The following is a 24945-nucleotide window of genomic DNA, read 5'->3' as shown; positions in this document are numbered from 1 at the left end:
GGGTCGTCCACTTCGCTCTTCGTCGTGAACGTTAGTTCAGCCATTTTTAAATTTTATGACCCATTGACGCACTCCACCTTCAGTGATTATGTTGTCCCCATACACTCCACAAAGCTGCTGATAGATTTCTATCGGTGTACAGTTTTTGCAGTCAGAAACCATATTACAGCACGCACTTCACACTCTGCGGCATTTTCAATTAACGCTGACATTTCAAACTGTCACAGTAACTCAACGGAGTACAGCACGAACCTCTCACTAGCATGGCAGGATGCCAACTGAGCGGCAGAATGCCATTACACCAAGATGGCCATGCTAGCCCCACACCTAACGGACACAAACAAAAACGTAATGTACTTTGTGGTTAGCCCTCGTAATTAACACTATATGTGTAACTCTTTTTATGTGGAATGGTTCCGTTTTCTGTTATTTACTGTCGCTTAAATTTATGTTAAACCAAGGTGACTAGTAACTACATATAATAAACTGTATTAAATGCTGTTGATCACCACTGGGGGTATTGCCGTCTATTCGTGTGATCTCAGCACGCTATTTAAGCCCATACGAAGGGTTAGTCTTGCATAGTTTCGTGCCGTTATGTAGACAGGCATGACGCCACCAGCAGTTGACCAATGGGTAACATATTTTAAATTTATGTAATTTTAGCTGTTGTATAATGGAAACTTCCTGATGGATATCTATAATTTCACAGTGTAAATGCCCAGAAGATGACCCCTACATTGGGTTGAAACCGGTTGGAACTATAATAATAATTAATGCGACTAAGACTGTTTTTGAATAATTGATTAATAATACTAATTGCTGCTTCCTCTCCACAACCATGTTGCCCAAGATTCTTGACTTAAAATTCCTGTTTCCTCAGTGCTTCCACACAGGTTGCCATGTTCTAAAATTCTGCCGACTTAAAGTGTGTGTGTGGATCTGAATTATATTGGCTTATTCCCCCAAAACCACCTTCCATTTCTTTATGAGGTGACTTACTTGGAATTTTCAGCCACTCTTCTTTGCTGAATAGCTCACTCCTGGAAACCCTCTAGACTTCTTCTCCAGCGAATAACACTAGGTACAGGAACTTTTAGACTCTTTTTACTTATACATACAAACTTTACTTTTCATCAGCTAACGATGTATTTGACCTCCATACACAATAAAAATCTCACTTTCCACATGAACATGAACCTTCCTGAAAGTCAGATGGCAGAAACAAATTGAGTTACAGTTAAAAGAAAGTTGGCTTGGATACCATCACCCTTCTTAACAAGAATCATAATATGAGTCTTGCCTCTTACAAGATTGTGTTAAGAGTCTACAAGAGTACTTTTCAACTGTTCCTGTTTTAACAACAATAGTCAATGAAACAATAAGCACACTGCTACATATAAACTCCATGGTTCTTGCTTACACACTCACTGAAACATCTATGGATTACGTTACAGGTATTTGTCAGTGTTGTCCAACCGCCGCGTCTACTTTTTTCCCAAGATTAACTTTAAATGTGCACACACAAAGATGTGACTCACAGTAGGTAGCATTCTACTATCCCACACTCATACTCAGAATATCATGTGTTCAAGGTGGTATAAGGCTGAGTGGTTCTAGAATTTACACAGAATTTTCGAATCACTACAAATGATTGTCTTAATTTATAGCTCTCTTGGTTTTCTTTTATGTGGATTAAGTATCTAGGTGTAAATAATGATGGAATTATCATTACTCTCAGTTTCTTGAAAAGTGACCTGAAGGATACAGTATGTTTCAAAACACGTACTGCACCTACTCTACATCTGATTACCTTTTTCTGCCACATGAAAACTCATTTTACCCCAGAGAATCTGCTCCATAGCAGTATGCAGTATTTTATATGGCTGTAAACAAATGCATAATTGAGCTAAGCAAGATTTTTTGTTTCAGGCATGCTTAAAGATTATGCAACAAGAAAATGGCTCATTATATTTTAATGCATATAGAGTCAGTGCAATTGTTTCAAATTAATCTGGAAACCAGGTATACATCCAGGAGTTTAACAGACATAAATGAAAGATGGCTTTTCAATTTTATACTGGTTTTCAATTATTTGTCTTCAAACCAGATGCTGGAAATTCTGTGGTTGGCTTTGCTTTGTTCCTTTTGGATTAGGTACTCTACATGATTTACAGTGACAGAGGAAATGATATCCTCGGCATTAAGAACAGTTTTACATGGAATGTTTGTAGTTAAGTCATTAACAATAATTACAAACAGTGAAGGTCTCAGAGACACTCCTCTCAAAATATTTAATGTAATTGGATACGTAAACAAATTTACTCACCAAGTGGCGGCAGGAGAAAAAACATAAAAAAAGGTTTCATGTATGCAAACTTTTAGCATCACTGGCTCCTTCTTCTGGCAGAAGGCTTGAAGGGGAAGGAAGAGGGGTGAAGGAAAAGGATTGGAGAGGGTAAGGAAAAGGGGTAGGGTTTGGAAAACTCACCCAGAACAACCGGCCAGGGAAGACTTATTGGATGCGATGAGAAAGAAAGACTGATTGTTAGGGACTGCACCAGACAAGATTTGTAAACCTAACAGCTTAAAGGTAGAACTAAGAATAATATGCAAGACAGCAGTTACCACTAAAATATTGTGCATTGTATGTCACAGAGGCTGGAGGGGCAATATAAAGTAAACAGGTCAGAAACTCAAAGATGTAGAGAACTAAAATGGAGATAAGAAAGGAATTGTTACTGTGAAAAATACTGAGGCAGAAGAACTTAAGTTAAGATTAGTTGAGTGGCAAGAACCAAGAACTGGTATGTCAGAGAAGACTCGAAATGGTGTGTGTGGAGAAACAGGTACTGTCATGTTCTATAACAGGTTATTCCGTGTTGCTGGTATACTCACTCTGCCTATGCCCATTCATCCTAAATGATAAGTTGGTGATACTCACACCAATGTAAAAGGCTGAGCAGTATTTACATAACAGCTGGTATATGTTGTGTTGTTTCACAGGTGGCTTTCTTTTTGATAGTATATGTTTTGCTAGTTACAGGACTGATGTAGGTGGTGGTAGGAGGGTGGATAGGGCAAGTCTTGCAGCAGGGAAGTCATATGGTAGGGAGGTGGGTGCAGAAGGAGCATAGGGTCTGATGAGGATATTGCAGAAATTGGGAGGGCAAAAAAAGGCTGTTCTAGGTGTTTCCAGAATGAGATTTTTGCTCTGCAGCAGAGTGTGTGCTGCTATGAAACTTCCTGACAGCTTAAAACCATGTGCCAGACTGAGACTCAAACTCGGGACCTTCCCCTTTTGCGGGCAAGTGCTCTACCAACTGAGCTACCCAAGCACGACTCTTCTAGGTGTGGTGGGCAAAATGTCAGACAGAATGGATCTCATTTGAGGTCATGATTTTAGGAAGTCTTGGCCTAGCTGATTAATACATTCAAGACCAGGATAATACTGAGTAACAAGTGGTGTACTCCAAAGTTGGTTTTTGGAGCGATCAGCAGTACCAGGATTGGAGGTGGTGGCCCAGGAAATCTACATTTGAGCTAGACTGGTGGGGTAATTACATACAGAGAAGGCTGGGATGAGAATGGTGGTGTATTGCTGTAAAGAGTCTGCATCAAAAGAAATACATTTCCCTTGAATGACAATGCAGTGTAGGAGGGAATGTGTGATATGAAAAGGATAGCAATTATCAAAATATAAGTACTGTTGTTTGTTAGCAGGTTTAATGGAGGCAGAAGTGTGTAGCTGGCCTTCAGTGAGGATGAGATCAACATTAAAGATAGTGGCATGGGATTCAGAATACCACCATATACTCATGAAACTTTCCTCCAAAAGCCTTAGTCCCACAGAAGTATCAGCACTCTCCAAACACCTTACTTTTGCTGCACTCCCAGATTCAGTCATGGTGGACTTGTTAAAGACCTTCTATCCTTCTCCTGGTCTCTACAGTGGAAACACTTTTTTGCCACCAACCCTACCCGCCAGACTCAACTGATGACCAATGCTGAACCCTCCCAGACTCAGTTCACTACTCTATCCAACTATGATCCATCCCTACTGTCCCCAAAATGCCCCCTTGTAAACTTTCCATAATTTCTTAACCTCAAACCTTGCCTCATCATCACTCATCAAACACCACAACATGTAAGCTGACCTTACATCTGCAGAAAGAACTACAATCCATCACATAAAAACTGATCCCAACTTTGTTATCCTGCCTGCGGACGAAGACTCCACCACTATGGTTCTGAACTGCATGGACTATCTGGAGGAAGTATTCTGCAAGCTGCCAGATACATTCAACTACAAACCCTGATACAATTAAACCATTCCAGAAATCCAGCAGTATCTCTAGTCTCTCTTTAAATACTTAGACATACCCCAGAAACTCTCCCTAAAGTCTATCTCCTGGGGAGTGGTGGACTGTGATGATCAGTATAAAAAAGGTGCAGGTATTTAACAAAGTACTTATATCAACAGGGATAGATATTACATGTACAAAGAAGGCAAAACAAAAGAATGGAACTATATTATAGAAAAAATAATAATTGCAAGCACTTCTTAACAGAAACACAACATATGCAGAATTTTTTTTCTGTAAGGCACCATTCTCTTCAGTCAACCAATAAAATATGCAATTTTAAAATTTTTTTGGAAGAACTAATGAACCAATCAACATAAATATAAATATTTTTCACATTATTTATTAATTCTTGGAGAACATAGGATTTTTTTAAAGAAATCCTCAGTAGTCATTAAGCCACCATCCAAAGAGTTAAAGTTGTTGTGTGCAAAATAAGACATGCCCATGATAGAAATCCTGCAGTCTGCAACTTCTATCTTGAAATTAAAAAGGTTCTTAATCTATAGGGTACTACACACAGAGTAATAGCACAGTTTTTCTTTAATGCAAAGAAGATAATAAAGTTGCTGATGTTTGAAACAAAGATATAGTTTTGTCAAACATTGGAAACTCCAGAATGGAATGTAACAATGTTAGGTGCTCAGTTACAGACATGAGCAACAAAAAGATGGTCAGAAAATGAGCTTTCAGCCAACAAGCCTTTATCAAAAGTAGGCAAGGAACACACACACTCTTACGTAACTGCAGATCACACACACATGACCACAGTCTCTGGCAACTGAAGCCAGTCTAGCTTCACTTCATTTCATTTCATTTTTTATTGGCCCTTTTAATCATTTTTTGTACAAGTTATACTTGTAAAATAAGAAATTTAACACATCATTGTGATTTAAAACATTTGATAAATATTTCATACATTCTTTTTATAATATTTGACAATAAATTTTTATGTTTCAAGATAGTCATCTATACTATAACAATACTTTTGCAGTAAATATTTGTGGACAGCAGTTTTAAATTTTGAAGTGTCTTTTATTGTTTTAATATTATAAGGTAGGTTACTGTATAGTCTGTTTCCTATTTTCAATGGTCCATTCTGTTTTAGTGTTGTGTAGTCATGTTGAATGAACATGTATATACTGCTTGCTCCTTTTGTTATAGAGATGCATACTCTGGTTAGTTGATACAGGATTGTTGCTATTTTATAAGTGAAAAATAGATGGGAAAGATAATGAAAGATGTAAAAAACTAAAACAGAGTGAAGAAGAAAGTAGTTACAGTGAAGAAATCTTAATATGGAAGAAATTAACATAAATTAAGGCCAGGTGGGTGCCAAGAACCCACTAAATGCTGTGGTGCTAGTTCCCACCTGCAGAGTTCTGAGAAACTGGTGTGTAGGGGAAGAATCCAAATGGTATGTGTGGTGAAACAGGTCACAAATGCCATGTTGTAGAGTATGCTCTGCAACAGGACATGCTGAGTTGCCAGTAACACCCTCTGCCTATGCCCCTTCATTTTAATTGATAATTTGGAGACAGTCATGCTGATGTAGAAGTCCAAACAGTGTTTACATAGTAGCTGGTATATGAGATTAGTCACTTTTCAGGTGGCTCTCAATCTGATAGTGCAACCAAAACAACATGCCAGACTTCACCTCAAAAAGCTATCTCACTTTCTCCTAAACTACCTCAACAGTGTTACTTCACTTCCTGTCCCTCTGCAGCTCCATAAACAACCACATCGTCAACTACCACTCTTCTTCTACAAACCCAAACTTGGCCAACCTCCTTAATATTCTACAGCCTACACCACTGCCTCCCAGACTGAAAATAACCCATAATCCCAAGAACCATTCACATCAGTACAGTGTCCTTAACCTCTCATCTAAAGCAGTCTCCCTCCTGAATTATCTGATTATCTAAGGGCCTCACTTTCAGCACTAAACCTGCATGACATCATGCTGCTTTGGTGAAGGACCAACTTCCCTTCACAAATAATATCCACAGGAAATATCACTTTCCAAACCAATCCCAAAACCTTTCCAACAGCAAAACTGATATTGAACCCTACATTGAACAGTTCAGGCCATGATCCCAACTTGATCCACCACCACTCCCAAAAAATCTTCCCTTACAATCCTTCCAAGAATTCTTCACGTTCCTCAGGTCACTACAAGATTCATTATAAGATTCATTTAAATTGATTAAAAAATACTGAGTATTGAGATAGTAAAATTCATTGAAATGAATGACTAATAAACTAACAGTGCCTAATTGTATCAGATTCGATAATTATTTGCAAAAGGATACATAGAACATACTCCTGAACTTTTTAAGTTTAAAATTTTCTATGCTGAACGTAACAAATCATCAGTCATAGAACAATAACCTTCCACAACATTGCACCCAGTGTATTGTAATGGGAAGTTAACCCCCAACTTGAAAAAAACATACATGTGTGTGGAATAACACTGCCCATAGCAGTAACTTATTTTCTAAACAAATAGTTCCCTGAAATTTATATAAATATTAATTTACATATAGGATAATTTCTGGGCTTACAATTTACAAATTTCATTCACGAGACTGACATTTATTTATTTATTTATTCATTCATAAATAAGTTTCTTTGTACAGATGTTGTCATTATACATACATATGTACATTATTTTGTCTCATAAGATAATGAAATACAAGCTATATATAATATATATTACACACAAAATTTATCATTGAATTACACAATTATATATATAGTTTGCCTTTACAAATGTCTGCTTGTGTCTGTGTATATGCGGATGGATATGTGTGTGTGTGCGAGTGTATACCTGTCCTTTTTTCCCCCTAAAGTAAGTCTTTCCGCTCCCGGGACTGGAATGACTCCTTACCCTCTCCCTTAAAACCCAAATCCTTTCGTCTTTCCCTCTCCTTCCCTCTTTCCTGATGAGGCAACCGTTGGTTGCGAAAGCTTGAATTTTGTGTGTATGTTTGTGTTCGTTTGTGTGTCTGTCGACCTGCCAGCACTTTCATTTGGTAAGTCACATCATCTTTGTTTTTATATATATATATATATATATATATATATATATATATATATATATATATATATATATATATATATATATATATATATATAAATAGAGGGAAACATTCCAAGTGGAAAAAATATATGTAAAAAGAAAGATGATGAGACTTACCAAACAAAAGCGCTGGCAGGTCGATAGATACACAAACAAACCTGTCCCATGCACCCTCCCACCACCACCTATTCCAGTCCTGTAACCCGGAAGGTGTATACGATCAAAGGCAGAGCCACGTATGAAAGCACCCACGTGATTTACCAACTGACCTGCCTACACTGTGAAGCGTTCTATGTGGGAATGACCAGCAACAAACTGTCCATTCGCATGAATGGACACAGGCAGACAGTGTTTGTTGGTAATGAGGATCACCCTGTGGCTAAACATGCCTTGGTGCATGGCCAGCACATCTTGGCACAGTGTTACACCGTCCGGGTTATCTGGATACTTCCCACTAACACCAACCTGTCAGAACTCCGGAGATGGGAACTTGCCCTTCAGCATATCCTCTCTTCTCGCTATCTGCCAGGCCTCAATCTCCACTAATTTCTAATTTCAATTTGCCGCCGCTCATACCTCACCTGTCTTTCAACATCATCTTTGCCTTTGTACTTCCGCCCCGACTGACATCTCTGCCCATACTCTTTGTCTTTACAAATGTCTGCTTGTGTCTGTGTATATGCGGATGGATATGTGTGTGTGTGCGAGTGTATACCTGTCCTTTTTTCCCCCTAAGGTAAGTCTTTCCGCTCCCGGGATTGGAATGACTCCTTACCCTCTCCCTTAAAACCCATATCCTTTTGTCTTTCCCTCTCCTTCCCTCTTTCCTGACGCGGCAACCATTGGTTGTGAAAGCTAGAATTTTGTGTGTATGTTTATGTTTGTTTGTGTATCTATTGACCTGCCAGCGCTTTTGTTTGGTAAGTCTCATCATCTTTCTTTATATATATATATATTTTACACACAAAATTTATCATTGAATTACACAATGCAGAAGAACCTGCTTCAATCAAAAGAAATAGATCACAAGACTCCTCTAATACTTGTCAGATTCTTGAGAAAATTGCCCAGCACCTACAATTTCTTGAAAGTCAACTGGACCAATTAGGGTGAGGCCATACAGGAGTGTGAGAGTGGATCCACCCAAATCTTTCAGTTTCCTCCCTAGGTTTCTCAGCACATGTTCCAATGGGTAGGCAACTACCTATCTACTTTCACACTGAGTCCTGGAAAATTGTTTTATGTACAAAGTATGCTGTTAAATACCTCCTTCACATCACATGGGAACTGTTTTGCCTATCTATATTTACAAAATATGTATGGTAGGTTTATGTCAGGATGGATTAAGAAGAGATTACACATCTGGTACATTAATAAAAAGAACTAAATGCAATGGCAAAATGAACTAGTAAGGCAATATACTCATATATACTAAAGATCTCTTAAAGTAATATTCAATTGGCAATAATCAGATTAAAAGAAGTTATGTACACAAGCAAGACAAGTTGGACTGCACTGATGCAGCATGTGACAAATGACTACAAAAGGAAGTACAGACTGTAGACCTCATTATACTGATATAAGAATTCTGTGTTTAACATACAAATGCATTTGCTTTGCACATATTAAATTTCAGAATACTAGACCTAATATTTACAGTACACATGAATAAAATAGTCTTCACTCAGTTTACCACAACACCCATGACTTTGCCCAAAGGAGTTCCTGATAATTAAATTAAAACACTTTCTGCAGAGCAGACAAGGATAATAATAATATTTAACACTAATAACATTCTAAAATCAGAAATCTATCACTAGATATTTAATGGCATTGTCACATTTGAAAATTGTAAAATTATCTACCCATTTAGTCACATGGCATATATGTATCAAAATCTAAAGCACACATCTATTACATAACTGAGTTATTTACTTGTATGAACCTGCAAATATAGTGTGGCATAGACTTAAACTCAGTCAACAGACAAGATAGAACTTTAGAAATCATGTCATCTTACATACAACATTACTAACAAAGGAGAAAGGAAAAAGAATTAGACACTTATGGATTATGTCTATAAGATTTCAGTTCAATGATATTGTGTAATCCAAACAAATTCTTAGATTTAGATTGCACAAGTTTGTATGCATTAGGATGCAGATTTTCAAGAATTTTGAATTTTGCTATATAATTATTGAAGAATTTCTTTATCTCAGATGTCAGCACTTTATTTTTGTCTTTGACCTTCACCTGTACAAGATCTTCTACATCAAACTTAGAAAATTTGCCTTGATCAACATGTCTCTGCTTTCTCCTATCCCCTTGCTTATTCATCATCTCCCTGACACACTCTTCTCTCTCTTGTGGTGACAGAATTTTATATGGTGGAAACTCAACTTTCTCAGAAATAAAGTTAGCTGGTCTGTGATTAAACAATGATTTCAAATGCTGAAAAACCTGTTGAAGAATGTTGTAAGCCGTTCATAACATCCTCAAAATCACTGACATAATCTATCCAACTGGCATGATTCTTATTACAATATGTTATAAACAGTCTTCCAATTTCTCTCATATATCTTGCTGCAGGATTACTGAACGGATGGTACACAGAAGTTAGAATATGCCTCATTTTTGCATGATCAAGAAAGTCTTTCCAAGCTTGTGATATAAACTGAGAACCATTGTCATATAAAATTGTTTTAGGAATACCCAGCTGATGAAAATATGTGTTTTTGAACTTAGAAATGATTTGCTTACTGGTAGCTTTCTTAAGAGGAAACAGCTTTATGAACTCCAAAAATACTTCAACCACCATGAAAAGATAACAAAATCCATTCTTAGACTTAGCAGAGGTCCATAGACGTCCATAGACATGAGGTCTACATTACTATTAGCATGTTTCAGATATGAGCTCTACTTGTATGGCTACTTACCTTCACTGTTTGATGTCTGTCGCAGCTAGCATTCTTCTTCTTGACTCTCCTACCTAAGTTATAAAAACAGATGTTTTCCTAAATCTTTTATGTACATTTGTTTGATCCACAATGACCAAAACTCTCATGTGTATAAGTAATCAAAGTATCAATACACTGTTCTGGCCAACATACCCTTGTGTACCTTACAATATTCTTCAGTCTATTCTCCTCCTTTCTTACCCATATTCTCTTAACCAACTTCCAATTTTGATCATTATTTTGATACCTGCAGATGTCTTTGCAAATTTTCAAGATCTCTTTTTCCTCTTTCACAACTCTCAAGTACATAATTTTAAACTCTTTCTCCTCTGCTGGCCAGAGTGGCCGAGCAGTTCTAAGCGCTTCAGTCTGGAACCGCGTGACCGCTTTGGTCGCAGGTTCGAAACCTGCCTTGGGCATCGTTATGTGTGATGTCCTAAGGTTAGCTAGGTTTAAATAGTTCTAAGTACTAGGGGACTGATGACCTCAGATGTTAAGTCCCATAGTGCTCAGAGCCATTTCAACAATTTTTTTTCTCCTCTTCTCCAAAATCATTAAATCAGTCACCCCCTAAAGGTAGCCTACACAAAGCATCAGCAACTACATTGTGTGTGCCCTAAATGTATCTGATTTCATTATTGAACTGCTGTAAAAACAAGACCCAACAAGTAATTCTGTTATGGTATAGCTTTCACCCTGGAGATAACATAATGCTTTGTGATCAGTATAGATGATGACTTTGTGAACTAGTAAATAATCTTTAACCTTGTTGAACACCCAATGTACAGCCAAAAGTTCTTTCTCAGTTACAGTATATGTCTTTTCATGCATATGCAATACTCTACTAGCAAATGCAAGTGATCTATGTTCAGTAACACCTTCAACTTCAAGCTCCTGAAACAAATGAGCACCCAAACCAACATCACTACCTGTCATAACACAAAACGGAAGAGACAAATCCAGTATGAACAATATCTGAGTTTGACACAATCATCCTTTGATCTCATCAAAAGCATCCTGACATTCTTGATTCCAATCCCAAACAGTACTCTTCTTCAAAAGCACACACGCATAAAGCATTCAAAGCTTGGTTGCTAAAAATTGTCTATGGAATCCAGTAAACCCAAAACATGATTTAAGCTGCTCTTTGTTGCAAGGAGCAGGAAAATTAGGACTAGCATCAAGTTTCTATTTATCTGGTTGAATTCCTTTCTCATGTATAACATGTCCTAAAAATTTTACTTCTCACACACCAAATTTACACTTACCTATTTTCAGAGTCATACCCCCTGATTTCAATTTTGAGAACACATCTCTTAACAGATCTAAATTTGTTCCCAAGTCTTTTCAGGGATTAAAATGTCATCAACATACACAATTCATTTTGAAACCACTTCACTTCCCAAGAGTTCTTATGTATTCAACTGCACATACATTTAGCCCAAATGGCAACACACAGTTCTGAAAACATTTACCTCCATACAAAAATGCTGTATAGTTTTTAGAATTAATTTTAAGTGGGATCTGGTGAAATTCAGAGGTCAAGTCCAAACTACTCATGAATTTTACATAATGAAATTTGTGTAACAGGTCGTCCATGTACTCAGGATGGTCATTCTCTGTTACCAAAACCAAAAGATTATTGTAAGCACTCCTATTTCTCTGCATGTCTCCACATCTTTCCTTTTTGAAAATTGTGTATTATGTGGCTTGAGAAAGAAACGTTGATGATCTCTAAGAGTAAGCATGCACTGATAGCCTTTTACTTTCCCTGGTCTTTCATTGAACACATTTCTAAACTCCAATAACAAATTCCAAAGTTGTTCCTTTTGTTGGACATTAACAGTTCCATCTTCTGTCACTTTAGAATCTACTAATCTTTCAAAATGCTGATCCTCAGTCTTATCAAAATTTATATCATCATAAAACATTTAGTACTCACCTTGGTTCACAATGTTCTGCAAATAGTTACAACTTTTCCCACAGCTCAAAATACAGAAATTACATTTCACACAAGTATTACTTTTAGGTTCCAAAATAAACCATTCATTAGCACTCCATCCAAAACAAGCCTCAACTTTCACTATCCAGTCCATATCAAGAATTATATTTTCTTTCAGACTATGAGATCACTAAGCATCAATGTTAAAACGTTTTGTTTTCTATACTAAAACTACCTGAGATTTTACCAATTTGCTTTGCTTACCTGTAGCTCCTCTCATCTTGCTATCTGCATCAAACAGTTGCCTCCCCACTGAACAATCTTCATTTTAATGTAAGGACACCGAAAATATGAATCATCCTCCCTGTTGTCAGACACTTCATACAAAAGATCACTTTCAATTTCATCCAATGCTCCATCCACATTGTATTCACAAAGTTTTATCAACTTTACAAGTATCATGACATTTCTTTTAATACTGATGTAGTCAGGTAAAGATTGAACACAATGAATAGATTCCATGGCACAATGAACATCACTTGTTACAGAAGGAACACAAAACACATTACTGTCAAAATTACTGTTCCTGCTTGGATCCTCTTTCACTTCATTCCACCAATTGGAGTGCAAATTCTGACTAAACACAGATAAATTATTTCAGAATGCACCTTTACCTGCATTATCATCAATCTGGTGCCAAACAAACTTCAAAAAATTTTCACCTTTATTCTCAAGGCTCACAGATACATCACCTTCACTGTTTGGAACATTACTCTTTATGACATTATTGAAAACTATTTTGATTGTATTGGTATTCCATGACCCTCACTTACAATCTCACATATCTCACTTACCTTACCTGTATTGTCAACGTCATGTACAAATAACTCTGAAACTTCATTATTCTTAAAGTCCACAGATGCCTGATATGGATCATCATCACATTTCTCCAAAATTACTTCATCAACCTCACTGACAATACAAGTCTCATCTCCATCAAAGGCACTTAGCTCACCTACATTCATTTGCAATAAGCCACCAGCCTCAGTCTTACCAATCTCAGTTACTTCACAGCCCTCATTCACATCTGCATCAAAAATACCACCTAGTTCAGACATACTACAGTTATCACATGATTTACACACATCAACAACACTATTTTGTGCCTAAGAGAAGAAATCATTGGTACACACTACAACAAAATTCCCATCACTCTCACATTCTTGTTTGTGATTAGCACCTACATCACTATAGTTAAACATAGTATCCCAAAACTATTGATCAAAACATAAATGAGAAACCTGATGTTCCTTCTGTCCAATTTCAGATACATGTGCCCTATCATTAACTCTGTTGTTACTCTCTAGTTGTAAGTGTAACTTAGGGATCCTATTCTTGTTATTTTTCCTCACCCCAAAACTGTGGTCTTTCATTGAGGTGAACTGCTGTTTCAGAGAAGTTAATTATGTGGTTGTTTCTTCTATTAAACTGACCATGATTATTCCCATTATTCCTATCCTGATACTGTTCAGAATTTCTCTCCCTATTGTCACTTTGATCCTGATGGAAGTTACCATTATCTCTGTTTCTTTGATTGCTCCCATTGTGATTTCTATCATTATTATTATTATGGTGTATACTGCTTTCTACTGCCCTATCCAGCCTGTCAGCAGAGTGTAAGAACTGTTCAGACAATTGAAGCATGTGCACGAATAACGCTGTATGGCACATTTTGCAGTTGTTGGGAAACTGATAAAAACTGTTAGTTCCAGAGAATTAATATGATATAATAATGTAATAGCAGATATGTATTGTTTGTGCATACAAAATGTGGAAAATACTAATTTCTGGTTTTTAAAATTGCACTAAGCAAAGGTTTTTCGAAAATAAGTAAGTTTTAAAATGTAATAAGGCTGTATGGCAATGGATATACAGCATTATTCCTGATCATCCAGTGCTCTGCTGTAATTATAAGGTATCTAGAATCCAAAAATAGTAAGTAAGAGATTTAAAACAAGATACTAAATAATATTTATTTTAAACTGAATTGCTTGATCTTAAAAAAAAAAAAAATACGACATTAGTTTAACAAGTTTAGGCTCAAATCTAGTACATTATACTCAGTTGTCACACTGCAGGTTTTCATAAACCTGCCTGTATTTTGGTTCCATATATTTCGTCATGTCCAAAAGATCCCTTTTCTTCTCCTTATGAACTTCCAGTGTCCCGTTATAGAGCAACCAGAATTCAGAAGGCAATGGACAATTTTTTACTTGATGTTCACAACCATGCTTTACAATACAGTGTCTTCCCTATGGGCGAAGCACATTGTGGGTACGGCACACGCTTAAACCTCGAGGATTGTCACTACACAGCTTCAACCAAAGTACATCAGTAATTTTCAGAGCAGGTGGCTTCTTCAAAAGCAACTCGATGGATCCTATGTCCTTGAAGTCTTCCATCATCATCTTGTGAATGGTCAGTTTTGAAGGATCGACAAAGGCCTCAGCAATGACGTGCTTCCATTCTGAAGGAACCATAAGTTTTGACACTTTCTTTCTTTTCTTGATGACTGCAAAATCCCTTTCACAAGGTTGGAAACTGTGACCAGAACATAAAAACTTCTGATGTATTTCTGTAAAGTAATTGCAGCTGATCAGATAGAAATAAAGTGCTAAAACTCTCCACTTGTTGTTCTGCCCGACACAGCAGTCAGACCAAACAATCAGTTTTCATTCCATACCTTCTTCAAGCGTATCATAATTGTGCATCACAAATTTAAGCAGACAGGAAACTATTTTGGCTGAATCTATCCGTGCGGTGGATTCATCCTACAAATTTACGGTGATGTTTCCAGTACCAACGTCATGAATCGTGAAATTGTACAATGACAGCCGTCTCTGGTAGAATATCGTGGAATGGGTCAATGTAGGACAAAGTAAATCCTGTTGTAGGTCAACACATATAACATGTTTATTGTTATTCCTCTTAGCCATTTCTGTATTGTTTTTAGGGCTTTGTATGCTTGGTCTGCCCTTGAATGATGCAACTAACTTTCAATTTCAATCTTGTGCAGTTCTATTGCATCTGAAGCTGCAATCATTTTGTTAAACAATAAATCACACAGTCTGCAAGTATCTGATATAGGTTTTCTGAAAGGCAGATTAAAATCTGTTTGAAACACACTTTGATAGAATGACCTGCTTATTGACTTATCAGGAAACTTCGGTAAACAACCGGTACATTCTACAAAGGTTGAGATCGGGGTGCAGACATTCTTTTGAGGATTTATTCCTGCTGTAATAGCTCATCTGCTTTGGGAAACTAGATATGTGTTGCCGAATAAGAGACCTGTCATCATTTGATATGGCATGTGGCCTATTGCAATGTTTTCCTCTATGCCGCCTTCAGGAGTGGTTATTCCACCTTTTACTTTACGTTACAGAGTCTGCATTCAACGGTGGGTGATGGAGAATATGTCAATCAATGTTTTTTGACACACTTCTTTTGAGTAAACTTTGTATTTGAAAGTAGCTTGTTTCCATGAAGTATCGTCTGTCTTACCTCTCTTGTGCCTGGCTGGCACACCTATTTCCATGGATTTTATTAAGTATATGGACTGCTCATCATATGTTAAGGCATGATATTCTTCGTACGGCTTTAACTTCATTTCCAGGTTTATGTCCTTGCATCCTTCTTTTGAACACACTTCTGCAGTGCATACACGATCCTGAATTACGAAAACAATCACTAATACTACCTAATATTCAACTAGATTATCAAATTTCACATTCTCTTTGAATGATATAGCATTACTCAGACTGAGTATTCTATTTTTTTGCCAATGATAACTACAGAACTGTAGTTAATTTCATTCATGTTACATACTTTTACTGTAATGTTTTCAGAAGATACACATAACATGTCATTAGTGCCATGTACTCTACAGGGCACATCACTGCTTTACGGGACACATATGCTTCTCTAAAGAGATACACATTTTTACAAAACCCATACAGCATTATTCCACTCACTTGTGTAGGAGGCTGTTTTGCAGGAACTACCTTTCCTTTTTGTGATTTATGTTCCAGTCCAGCATCACGAAGCCTTTTCCTCTTAATATCCTGACAACTACCAATGTTAATTTTCCTTTTCTGTGCATTATTTGCACGTTTCAAACCACTTGCGGTAAGTGCCACCTTGCTGCTCTCCGCCATTCTTGTAATATACAGCATTGTTCGCACAGAGCCACAAATACTGTGCATGTCTCGTCGCTGTTTAGTGCTGCCCTCGGACGGTGAACATGTAAATTGTAACAGCAGGCAATGCAGACTGCCGTATACAGCATTATTCCACACAATTCTACGAAATGTCAAAATGTGCTATACAGCGTTATTCGTGCGCACGCTTCAATTATCAGGTGTTTGTTCCAAATTCTACTGCAATCTCTTTGATAACCTCATTTACAGAAAATTAGGGTAACGTTTTGTGTGTCTTGTATTAATTTATGCTTGAATTCAAATTCAGACAAAAATCTATTTTGATTTACTACATGGAAACATGGAAATGTGTATGGCAAATTGTTTCTTATAATCATGTTTATATTTACAGCCAATGAAAAAAATCCTCAGAAAGAAAGCAGGGTTAATGCATGGATAGGAGCTTCAATGACTGCTATCAATGGAAAAAAAGATGAGAGTGTGGTGGTAAGTATTGTTTATATTTCTACAGCAAGAAACATGTATTTCATTTCAGAAGTCACATACACTTCATTTTAACTGACTACAGCCTTAAAAAAAAATAAAATATTTAATAAGTATTGCAATTACTAACAAATACTCAAATTATCCTCGGATGGCCATAGATGCTTAATAAAAGTGAAGAGAAGGCTTGTGTTGGCAAAACAGGCATTTATAACTAAGGAAAATATTTTAATCAGTAAATAGAGAACTCATAAAGTCATTTGCAAAATCACTTGTATGGAGTACATTGCTCTATTGGGGTAAAAGTTGGACCCTTGGGTAAACAAGAAAAGAACTGATCTGAAATTATTGAAATGTGGATAAGGTGGACAACAACAAGAATGAGCTGGATGGAAAAAAGAAACTAACTTCTAAATCTTGGTAACCTTTGTTGGATACTGCTTCATCATGAGATTCATCTATAAAAAAAGAGAAGATTAAGACAAATAAAATGAAACTAAATGTTATTACAGCAGTAGTACCTGTAACAACAATATTAGCATTGAAAAATTGTATCAGATTGCAGCTTACCTGAGCATAAATTTTCTTCAGCCACTGTTGTATTTCTCCCTGACATCCAGACTCACTGAATTTTTCCTCTTCAGCTTTCAAAATTTCTTTCCCACTCAACAAACATGACATACTTGTACCAGAATTCCAGCACATCGTAAAATATAATGAGCACATGCATGAAACTCACAACAGGGGCACACATTGTCCCAGACGCTTGCAACAACAGCTTTTAAGTTTTCTACTGTTCCTTTAAACATAATTCTATAAATTGACAACAGAAGGTATCACTTGTCAACAGAGAGGTAGCAAGACATTTTTATATTGCTTTCATATGAAGTGATTCCAGTTTTCTAAGAAAGCATGACTCATTTGTTAAGAAAATTGTGGCCTGAGTAATACTCGGGTGTGGGCTTTTGAACACAGCATCATGGCTCAAGTTGGACTCAGGTTTTGGTGCCAAAGTGTTGAAGGAAGTGGAAAGAGAACACTAAAATTTATTAGACATGTTATCAGACACAACACTTTTATCATAAACATTCTTGAAAGGAAAGTTTTGGGAAATAAAGCAAGAGGTGGTCTAGGGTGAAGTATTTGGAAAATATAGAGAGATGAGGAAAGGTATATAACAACTACATGGAACTAAAACAAACAGCCAATGACTGAAGAGAATGGTTGCATTGAAAATGCATTAGCCTTTAGGATACATATATGTGCATCAGATTTAAAAATCAAGTAATAGTCAATAGCGTACAAGCACGTACAATGGTATATGTGTAAATTTTTTTAAATCAGCAGAGATTTAAATTCTTTCTCCACCAACTAAAAGAATGAAAGGTAAAAGTTAATAACAGAAGACATGCTATAGCTTCTACATTTTTCATACTGATGTTGACAGTATATACCTCATTACTGAGGTATTTCAACTACTGATTTTAAGAAACCAACTGGACAGAGGTCTGATTTGTTGAAGAACAACTAAAATGAATTCCTTTTGTTAGGTAATCATTATGGATATATATGTGTGACAGCTACTGCATAAATGGCAAACAAGTTTACTGTAGTGACTGCAGTCTTCACTCTTGCCTTCCTATTGGTCCTCTAACAGTACCTACAGAAAAACCACTGTGTTTGAAAAAATAGCAGTCAGAAGCTTGTTGCTGCACAATATCAAGTTTCAATTATGTATATCAACAAATGGTGAAGGGTAAGGAACAATATGTACAATCATGCAGTAGGAGCAATATATTTTGGCTGACATGAGTCCTACACATAAGTGTAAATGAAGGGAAAACATCTTGCAAGTAATGAATATTAACATCTCATGGAAATTGTTTAAGATTTACATTAATACAACAATTAGATGTATTGCAATAGACACAAAATTTCTGAATACAACACATAAGGTAGCTGAAACCTGGAAGTCATAGAGAGACTGATTAATAAAGGAAGAGTAAATGAAAACAATAACATCAAATTTATTAGTTGCATTGCTCAGAAAGTACTACAGTACCCAAAAATAATTTGACATAAGACATTCATCTAAAACAAAAATTCTGTGATGGAGGAATTCTGTTATCTGATGCTTGTAGAGGAACCTCACAAATATTTTTTAAATGATCCTGGAAAGGAAGTTTTTAAATTTGATATATAAAGTAAATTTCGTAATTAATAATAAATTTATAAAATAACGCCTTATTATTTTGCAATATATATAATGAGTATCTGAAGAACTAATTTAATATGTTAGAGTAAGTCATTTATGAAAGCTTCCAGTAATAAGTTTGGTTTACAGGTTTGTGGCCACCGACGGAGGGACATAAGTTATCCAAAAAGCAATATAATGACAGGTTCATGCTATATTATCCATGTTGGCAAGAGAGAGACACAGGAACAATGTAAACTTGTTCCATTAAATGGTGAGTGCAATGTCTTTTGATCTTAAAATTACTATAAGGGGCAAAAACATAAATAAATGTGTGTGATGTAATAATGAAATCCAGACTCTTATTTGGATAAGACCATCAGTTGGTGTTTTAGATGTAATGATTCAGTTTTTAAAGGTTTACATTAATCATTACAGGCTGTCTCAGTTATGGTGTTGTCAGAAAGCTTTCACTATTATCAGAACAGAACTTAGGTATCCAATTTATTACCTTTAATAAGTGTATTTGCAAAGAATTCGTAAAGCTGATTTTGAGGTGTCAAAACGATACTGTTGTTCAGTGCTTTCTGCAAAGCACCATTGGGAACTGATGATATCTGGAATCAGACTGCATTTATAGATTTACTTCATCCATTCAAGAATGTTGTATGGAAAGCTAGATCTTATGTATGCTTATTCATTGAACTTTAAACATTTCCACATGCTGTACTCCAGATGACTTGTAGTTCAGAACCTTATATAGATATATAGCAAATGTTCAATGGCTGTTGAGGTACAGAAGTTACTATTTTATGTCTAAGGAAAGTCAAATAAAGGCATACAGGACTACATAAATGAACAATTCTAGCAATTATTTTACATGAAACAGAGATTCCACACTGACTTCAATATGTTTTATGTCTCTTGCTACCAAGAGTACAAGCAGAAAAGGGAGACATAAGCTAGAAATCGCTTTGGTTTCTGAGCTCTCTGGAAGCTGTGCTACATTCAAATGATGGCCACTGCAGAAACTAGACATAATTATAACATTACTTTTAACTTGTATGTCATGTTGAGCTTCAAGGCACATGTCATATGAAAAGTTATGTTCTACTCTAATTCACAAATCATCCTAATGATCTGTACACTCATTCAAGGAAATTAGTGATAGTGCCTTTTTGGGATATAAGTAGAAGTTATCTTCCTTTACTCCAATAACAACTGGTATTCAAGCCTTTCCTCAGTTACACATGGGATTCCAGAGCCACTGATTAGCAGGACCTCCACTTCAAGAAGATCAACTTTGGCTACAGGGAAAAATAAAAAAAATTTAAAAAAGTGGGGGAGGGGGATATATGAATATATCAGATATTACATTGGGCAACAGATCTTATGAAGTGTTCTGACTCAGCTTCAACTACAAGGAGCAAGCCAACATTTACACAAAACCCTAAATCAACAAGAAAAATGCTTCACTTGGCTCCCAGTGTACAGGGTGTGGAGCATTGTAGCAAAAGGAAGAAAATAAGGAACTATAAACTGACAAAATCAAAAATGTTAAAGAATAATAAATTACAGCACTGCTAAGAGCAACAAGGATTAAAAAAAAGAAGAAACTATAAGTGAACAGGTGTAACAATATTGCCCAAACTGAGTAATGATCTGTTAAGAAGCAAGCAAAAGGAAATATTCAAACAAGTCACAAAACCTGAAGACAAACCATACTTATACAACTGTATACAAGTATCATGGCAACTTCAATTAAATTTATGGGTCAAATATCATTGTCAACACCTAACTAAAAGAATGTTTTAACTATGATGGAGTATTTTCTAGGTAGATTTGAAGGAGAAGAATTTTTTGGTGGGTTCAGAGAGTCTCAGTCCATCACACAGTTTTAATCTGCCAGGAAGTTTCATTTCAGTGCACACTCCTCAGTAGAATGAAAATCTCATTCTGGAAATATCCCCCAGGCTGTGGCTAAGTCATGTCTCCACAATATCCTTTCTTCCAGGAATGCTAGTTCTGCTGGTTTGCAGAAGAGCTTCTGTGAAGTTTGGATGGTAGGAGATGAGCTACTGGCAGAAATGAAACTGTTATGATGGGTCATGAGTCATGCTTGGGTAGCTCAGATGCTAGAGCACTTGCCCATGAAAGGCGAAGAAACCAAGTTTGAGTCTCGATCCAGCACACAGTGTTAACCTGTCAGGAAGTTTCAAGAATTAATGAGCCTGTGAGAGGCTATTGAGAGTACAAAGCCCTAAATCCATAAGAAGGCAGGAGTGAATAACAATGGATTATCAAGTAATTTATTAGAGAAGTTACAACTGAAAAGCAGTTTCCAAAATTCAGATCTGAGAATTTCACCCCACCTATTTTTGAGAGTATTTTCTAGATCTTTAGTACATGATTTTCATCATGGCTCAAATTTAAAGAAGGAAACAAGCAAATTTTTTCAACATTACAGTGGACCTTTCAAAGTTCAGAATATACTGCATCCAAAAGCAGCATATCTAATGGAGCATGATGCAGGAAATATAAAGGATTATACCATATAGATATGATTAAAAGATTTAAGTTTCCAGGAGAGATCACACCATTTGTGAATTCAGTGAATTGACAACCACTGGCCACCATATTGTCCAAAATTATTTACAACTAAATTTAACCTTGTTGCTATGTCTTTTCAGTTTTATAATACAAAAAATAATTTCATGTCCAAAGTCAACAGTCACAGCACAAAATTATAATAAAATAAGAAAAATCTGTATTTATCTTTTCTTTCTATCATAGTGAAGACCTAGTTCAGTCTGCAAGTAACACTTTGTTCCACTTCAATATTTTGCTATACCTTTTTTTGTGGTAAGCAATATGCAATTTTGATTTCTAAAATATAGTCTTCCATCTTTAGATCAGTGTTTTCTATAAATAAAATTTCCAAAATTTCACAACTGATGTGTTTGATATCTGAAACTTAAAGCAATGTGATCAGAGTGTTTATTCTATGTTTCCAGCATACATCTGCTCACCTCTAGCACTACAAATGGTAGGGACACATGGTATTAAAATGAACTTATAATTTTCTTTAAATAACACATGAAGATAGAAATTGTAGTGGAAACTCATGTTGTTGTTGCTTAACTTCTGATTATTGCACTGCTGGTGATCTCTAGACTGCTGTTTAAAGAAATATTTGACTGGGTTCGTTGTCTGCCTGCTTCACTGGATGGTAACGTGCCTGCCTCCCTTGCACTGGGCCAGGGTTTGATTCTCAGCTGCATGCAGATTTTCTGTATTCGGGGACTTGGTGTTGCGTTGTCCTCATCATCATTTCACCCTCATCACTAGCCATAAGTCACCCAATGTGGCACCAAGTGAAATAAGACTTGCACTTGGCGGCCGAACCCAAGTGGGTCATCCAGGCTGACAGTGCCATACGATCATTTCATATATTACTGGATTCATTGCATATAGGAACTCCTCCACACCCTCTTCTAAACAATAAATTATTAGTAAGATGATCTGATTATGCATCATTCCTCCATTGTGTACTTGATACATTGCTGTACAGAACTCAAAACTTGAACTTAATAAGTGGCAACACTGAAATAATATTTACACATTTGTAACAGTGAAGCTATTTCCCTACATTGTTTAATTTTACATCTTACAGTTAAAACTTATATAACTTTAAGTACAATATTTTGTTTTGTGAATGTCTGAAAAATGTTTAACATAATCAAAATTTTAGAAAAAGCCAGCCATTTACACAAATTTTAATAAATACAGTTTCTCAAACAATGAATTCTAAACTATCTTAATTTGTGCACAAAATTGTAACAGCTGCATTTACACAATAACTTGATTATGAGTTACACATTTTAATTTGGATGGTTTCTTATTACACTGTGAAATATATTTAATATAGGAACAATAATTTTATATGACATTATCTAGTACATGGTTAATTACATACTGACATTTTAGGTATGCATAAAATACAAACAGGAGGTGACATGGATGTAAATGATATTTGTAAAACATTTGACTGCACATTACATGGAGCATGAAATAAAAATGGAAATGAAGTCCCATGCTTCTTTACAGAGTGTAGGGGAATGATGCGGGAGGCCCACGTCGCCTTACTAGGCGAGGTCCTAATGGAGGTGGTTTGCCATTGCCTTCCTCCAACCGTAATAGCACTTCACTATTGGAATGATAAACTAAAGGAATCTTTTTCTGGTAGTTTACAACTGTTAGTTTTAAAAGTTCCCAATGGACACTGAGTAACCTCTTTAGGGAATCATCATTGTTGTGAAGCCATCAAATCTCAGGGGTGTATTGGCCAGAGTGCTGGGAGCTCTGTGACAGGCATATGCTGTACAAACTTGCACCCACTGCTATAATTATGTGGCTGCATTCCACTGCTTAAAAAAATCTGCAATACAGATTAACACAGGAAAATGTATATCTAATATTGTTGCATGAAATATAATTTTTATTTTATTTTCTGTTGCATACCTCACAGAATTATAGTCACCATTTTTGATAAATGTGACATGTGAATATTTGTGCAGTGATGCCACAAAAGTGTAATAAAAATACTTTTGTACTGTTGCAAGATTTTGAGTTATTTCACATGGACACTTGACGTACCAACATGTACCCCTACTTCTACATGACAATTCTGAAATTCCATTTAAGTGCCCGGCAGGGTCACCAAACCACTTTCACACTATTTTTCTGCTTTTCCACTCTTAAAGAGTGTGCAGGAAAAAAGAACACTTAAATCTCTCTGTGTGAGCCTTAAGTTCTCTTATTGTATTACAATGATCATTTTTCCCTGTGTAGGTGGGGACCAACAAAACATTTTCACATTCAGAAGAGAAACTGGAGATTGAAATGTCATGAAAAGATCTTGCCACATTGAAAAACACTTATGTTTTAATCATTGCTGCCCCAACTCTCATATCATGTATGTAACACTCTCTGCCCTATTTCAATAAACTAAAAAATGAGCTGCTCTTCTTTGAAGTATTTTGATGTCCTCCATCAGTATTACCTGTTAAGCACTCTGTACCACATAGCAATAGTTTAGGATAGGATGGACAAGCTACCGCGGGCAGTTTCTTTAGTGGAGATGTCGCACCTTCTGTGTCTTTTGTCAACAAAATGCAGTTTTGGTTCACTTTAACCATGTCTTCATCTACGTTCCAGTGGCAAAAAAACTGTACATGAAAAATATGTCAATGAAATAACAATCATATCAAGAAAAGTAGAGGCTTAAACAGACTTTGCAACATGGATACCACTCAGTCCTGTGTAGCTCCTTTTAATTAAAGGACTTGTATTGTGTACATTAAAAATAAATAACATGAACAGTCTAGTAAGTACAGCAGAAGCAGAGATTTCCATATTTCTCCAAAAAGCAGGTTTATGTTGCTTGCACATAACTGAATGCACCCAATAACTTATGTATTCTCTTCCTTGGGTGGTGACTACAAATATGAACACATTTTGCATTAAATCCACATTATAATGTATATAAATTTTATGTAGAGTATGTTTTAGTGCTGCACAAATTTTTTTTTAATTTTTTAATTTTTTTTTAAATTTTTCATATCTAATATAAGATTGGCATGAATGTGTAACTGAATAAAACTGAGTATTAAGCTGTTTAACCTATATAAATATGTATGTAGT

General features: G+C 36.1%; 1 protein-coding gene across 1 annotated transcript in view; it reads left to right on the top strand.

Annotated features, from left to right (window-relative positions):
* The window catches only part of LOC126188103 (integrin alpha-4-like), a 506794-nt gene that overhangs the window by 67244 nt on the left and 414605 nt on the right, over positions 1 to 24945 (top strand). Inside the window, exons 3-4 of the mRNA XM_049929569.1 lie at positions 16957 to 17051; positions 19393 to 19516. Coding sequence (XP_049785526.1) covers positions 16957 to 17051; positions 19393 to 19516 — 219 coding nt within the window. The remainder of the gene's footprint in view (positions 1 to 16956; positions 17052 to 19392; positions 19517 to 24945) is intronic.

This window comes from Schistocerca cancellata, chromosome 5 (assembly GCF_023864275.1).
Source record: "Schistocerca cancellata isolate TAMUIC-IGC-003103 chromosome 5, iqSchCanc2.1, whole genome shotgun sequence".
NCBI lineage: Eukaryota > Metazoa > Arthropoda > Insecta > Orthoptera > Acrididae > Schistocerca > Schistocerca cancellata.
Note: the sequence above shows the minus strand (reverse complement) of the source record. Positions and strands in the feature narration are given on the sequence as shown.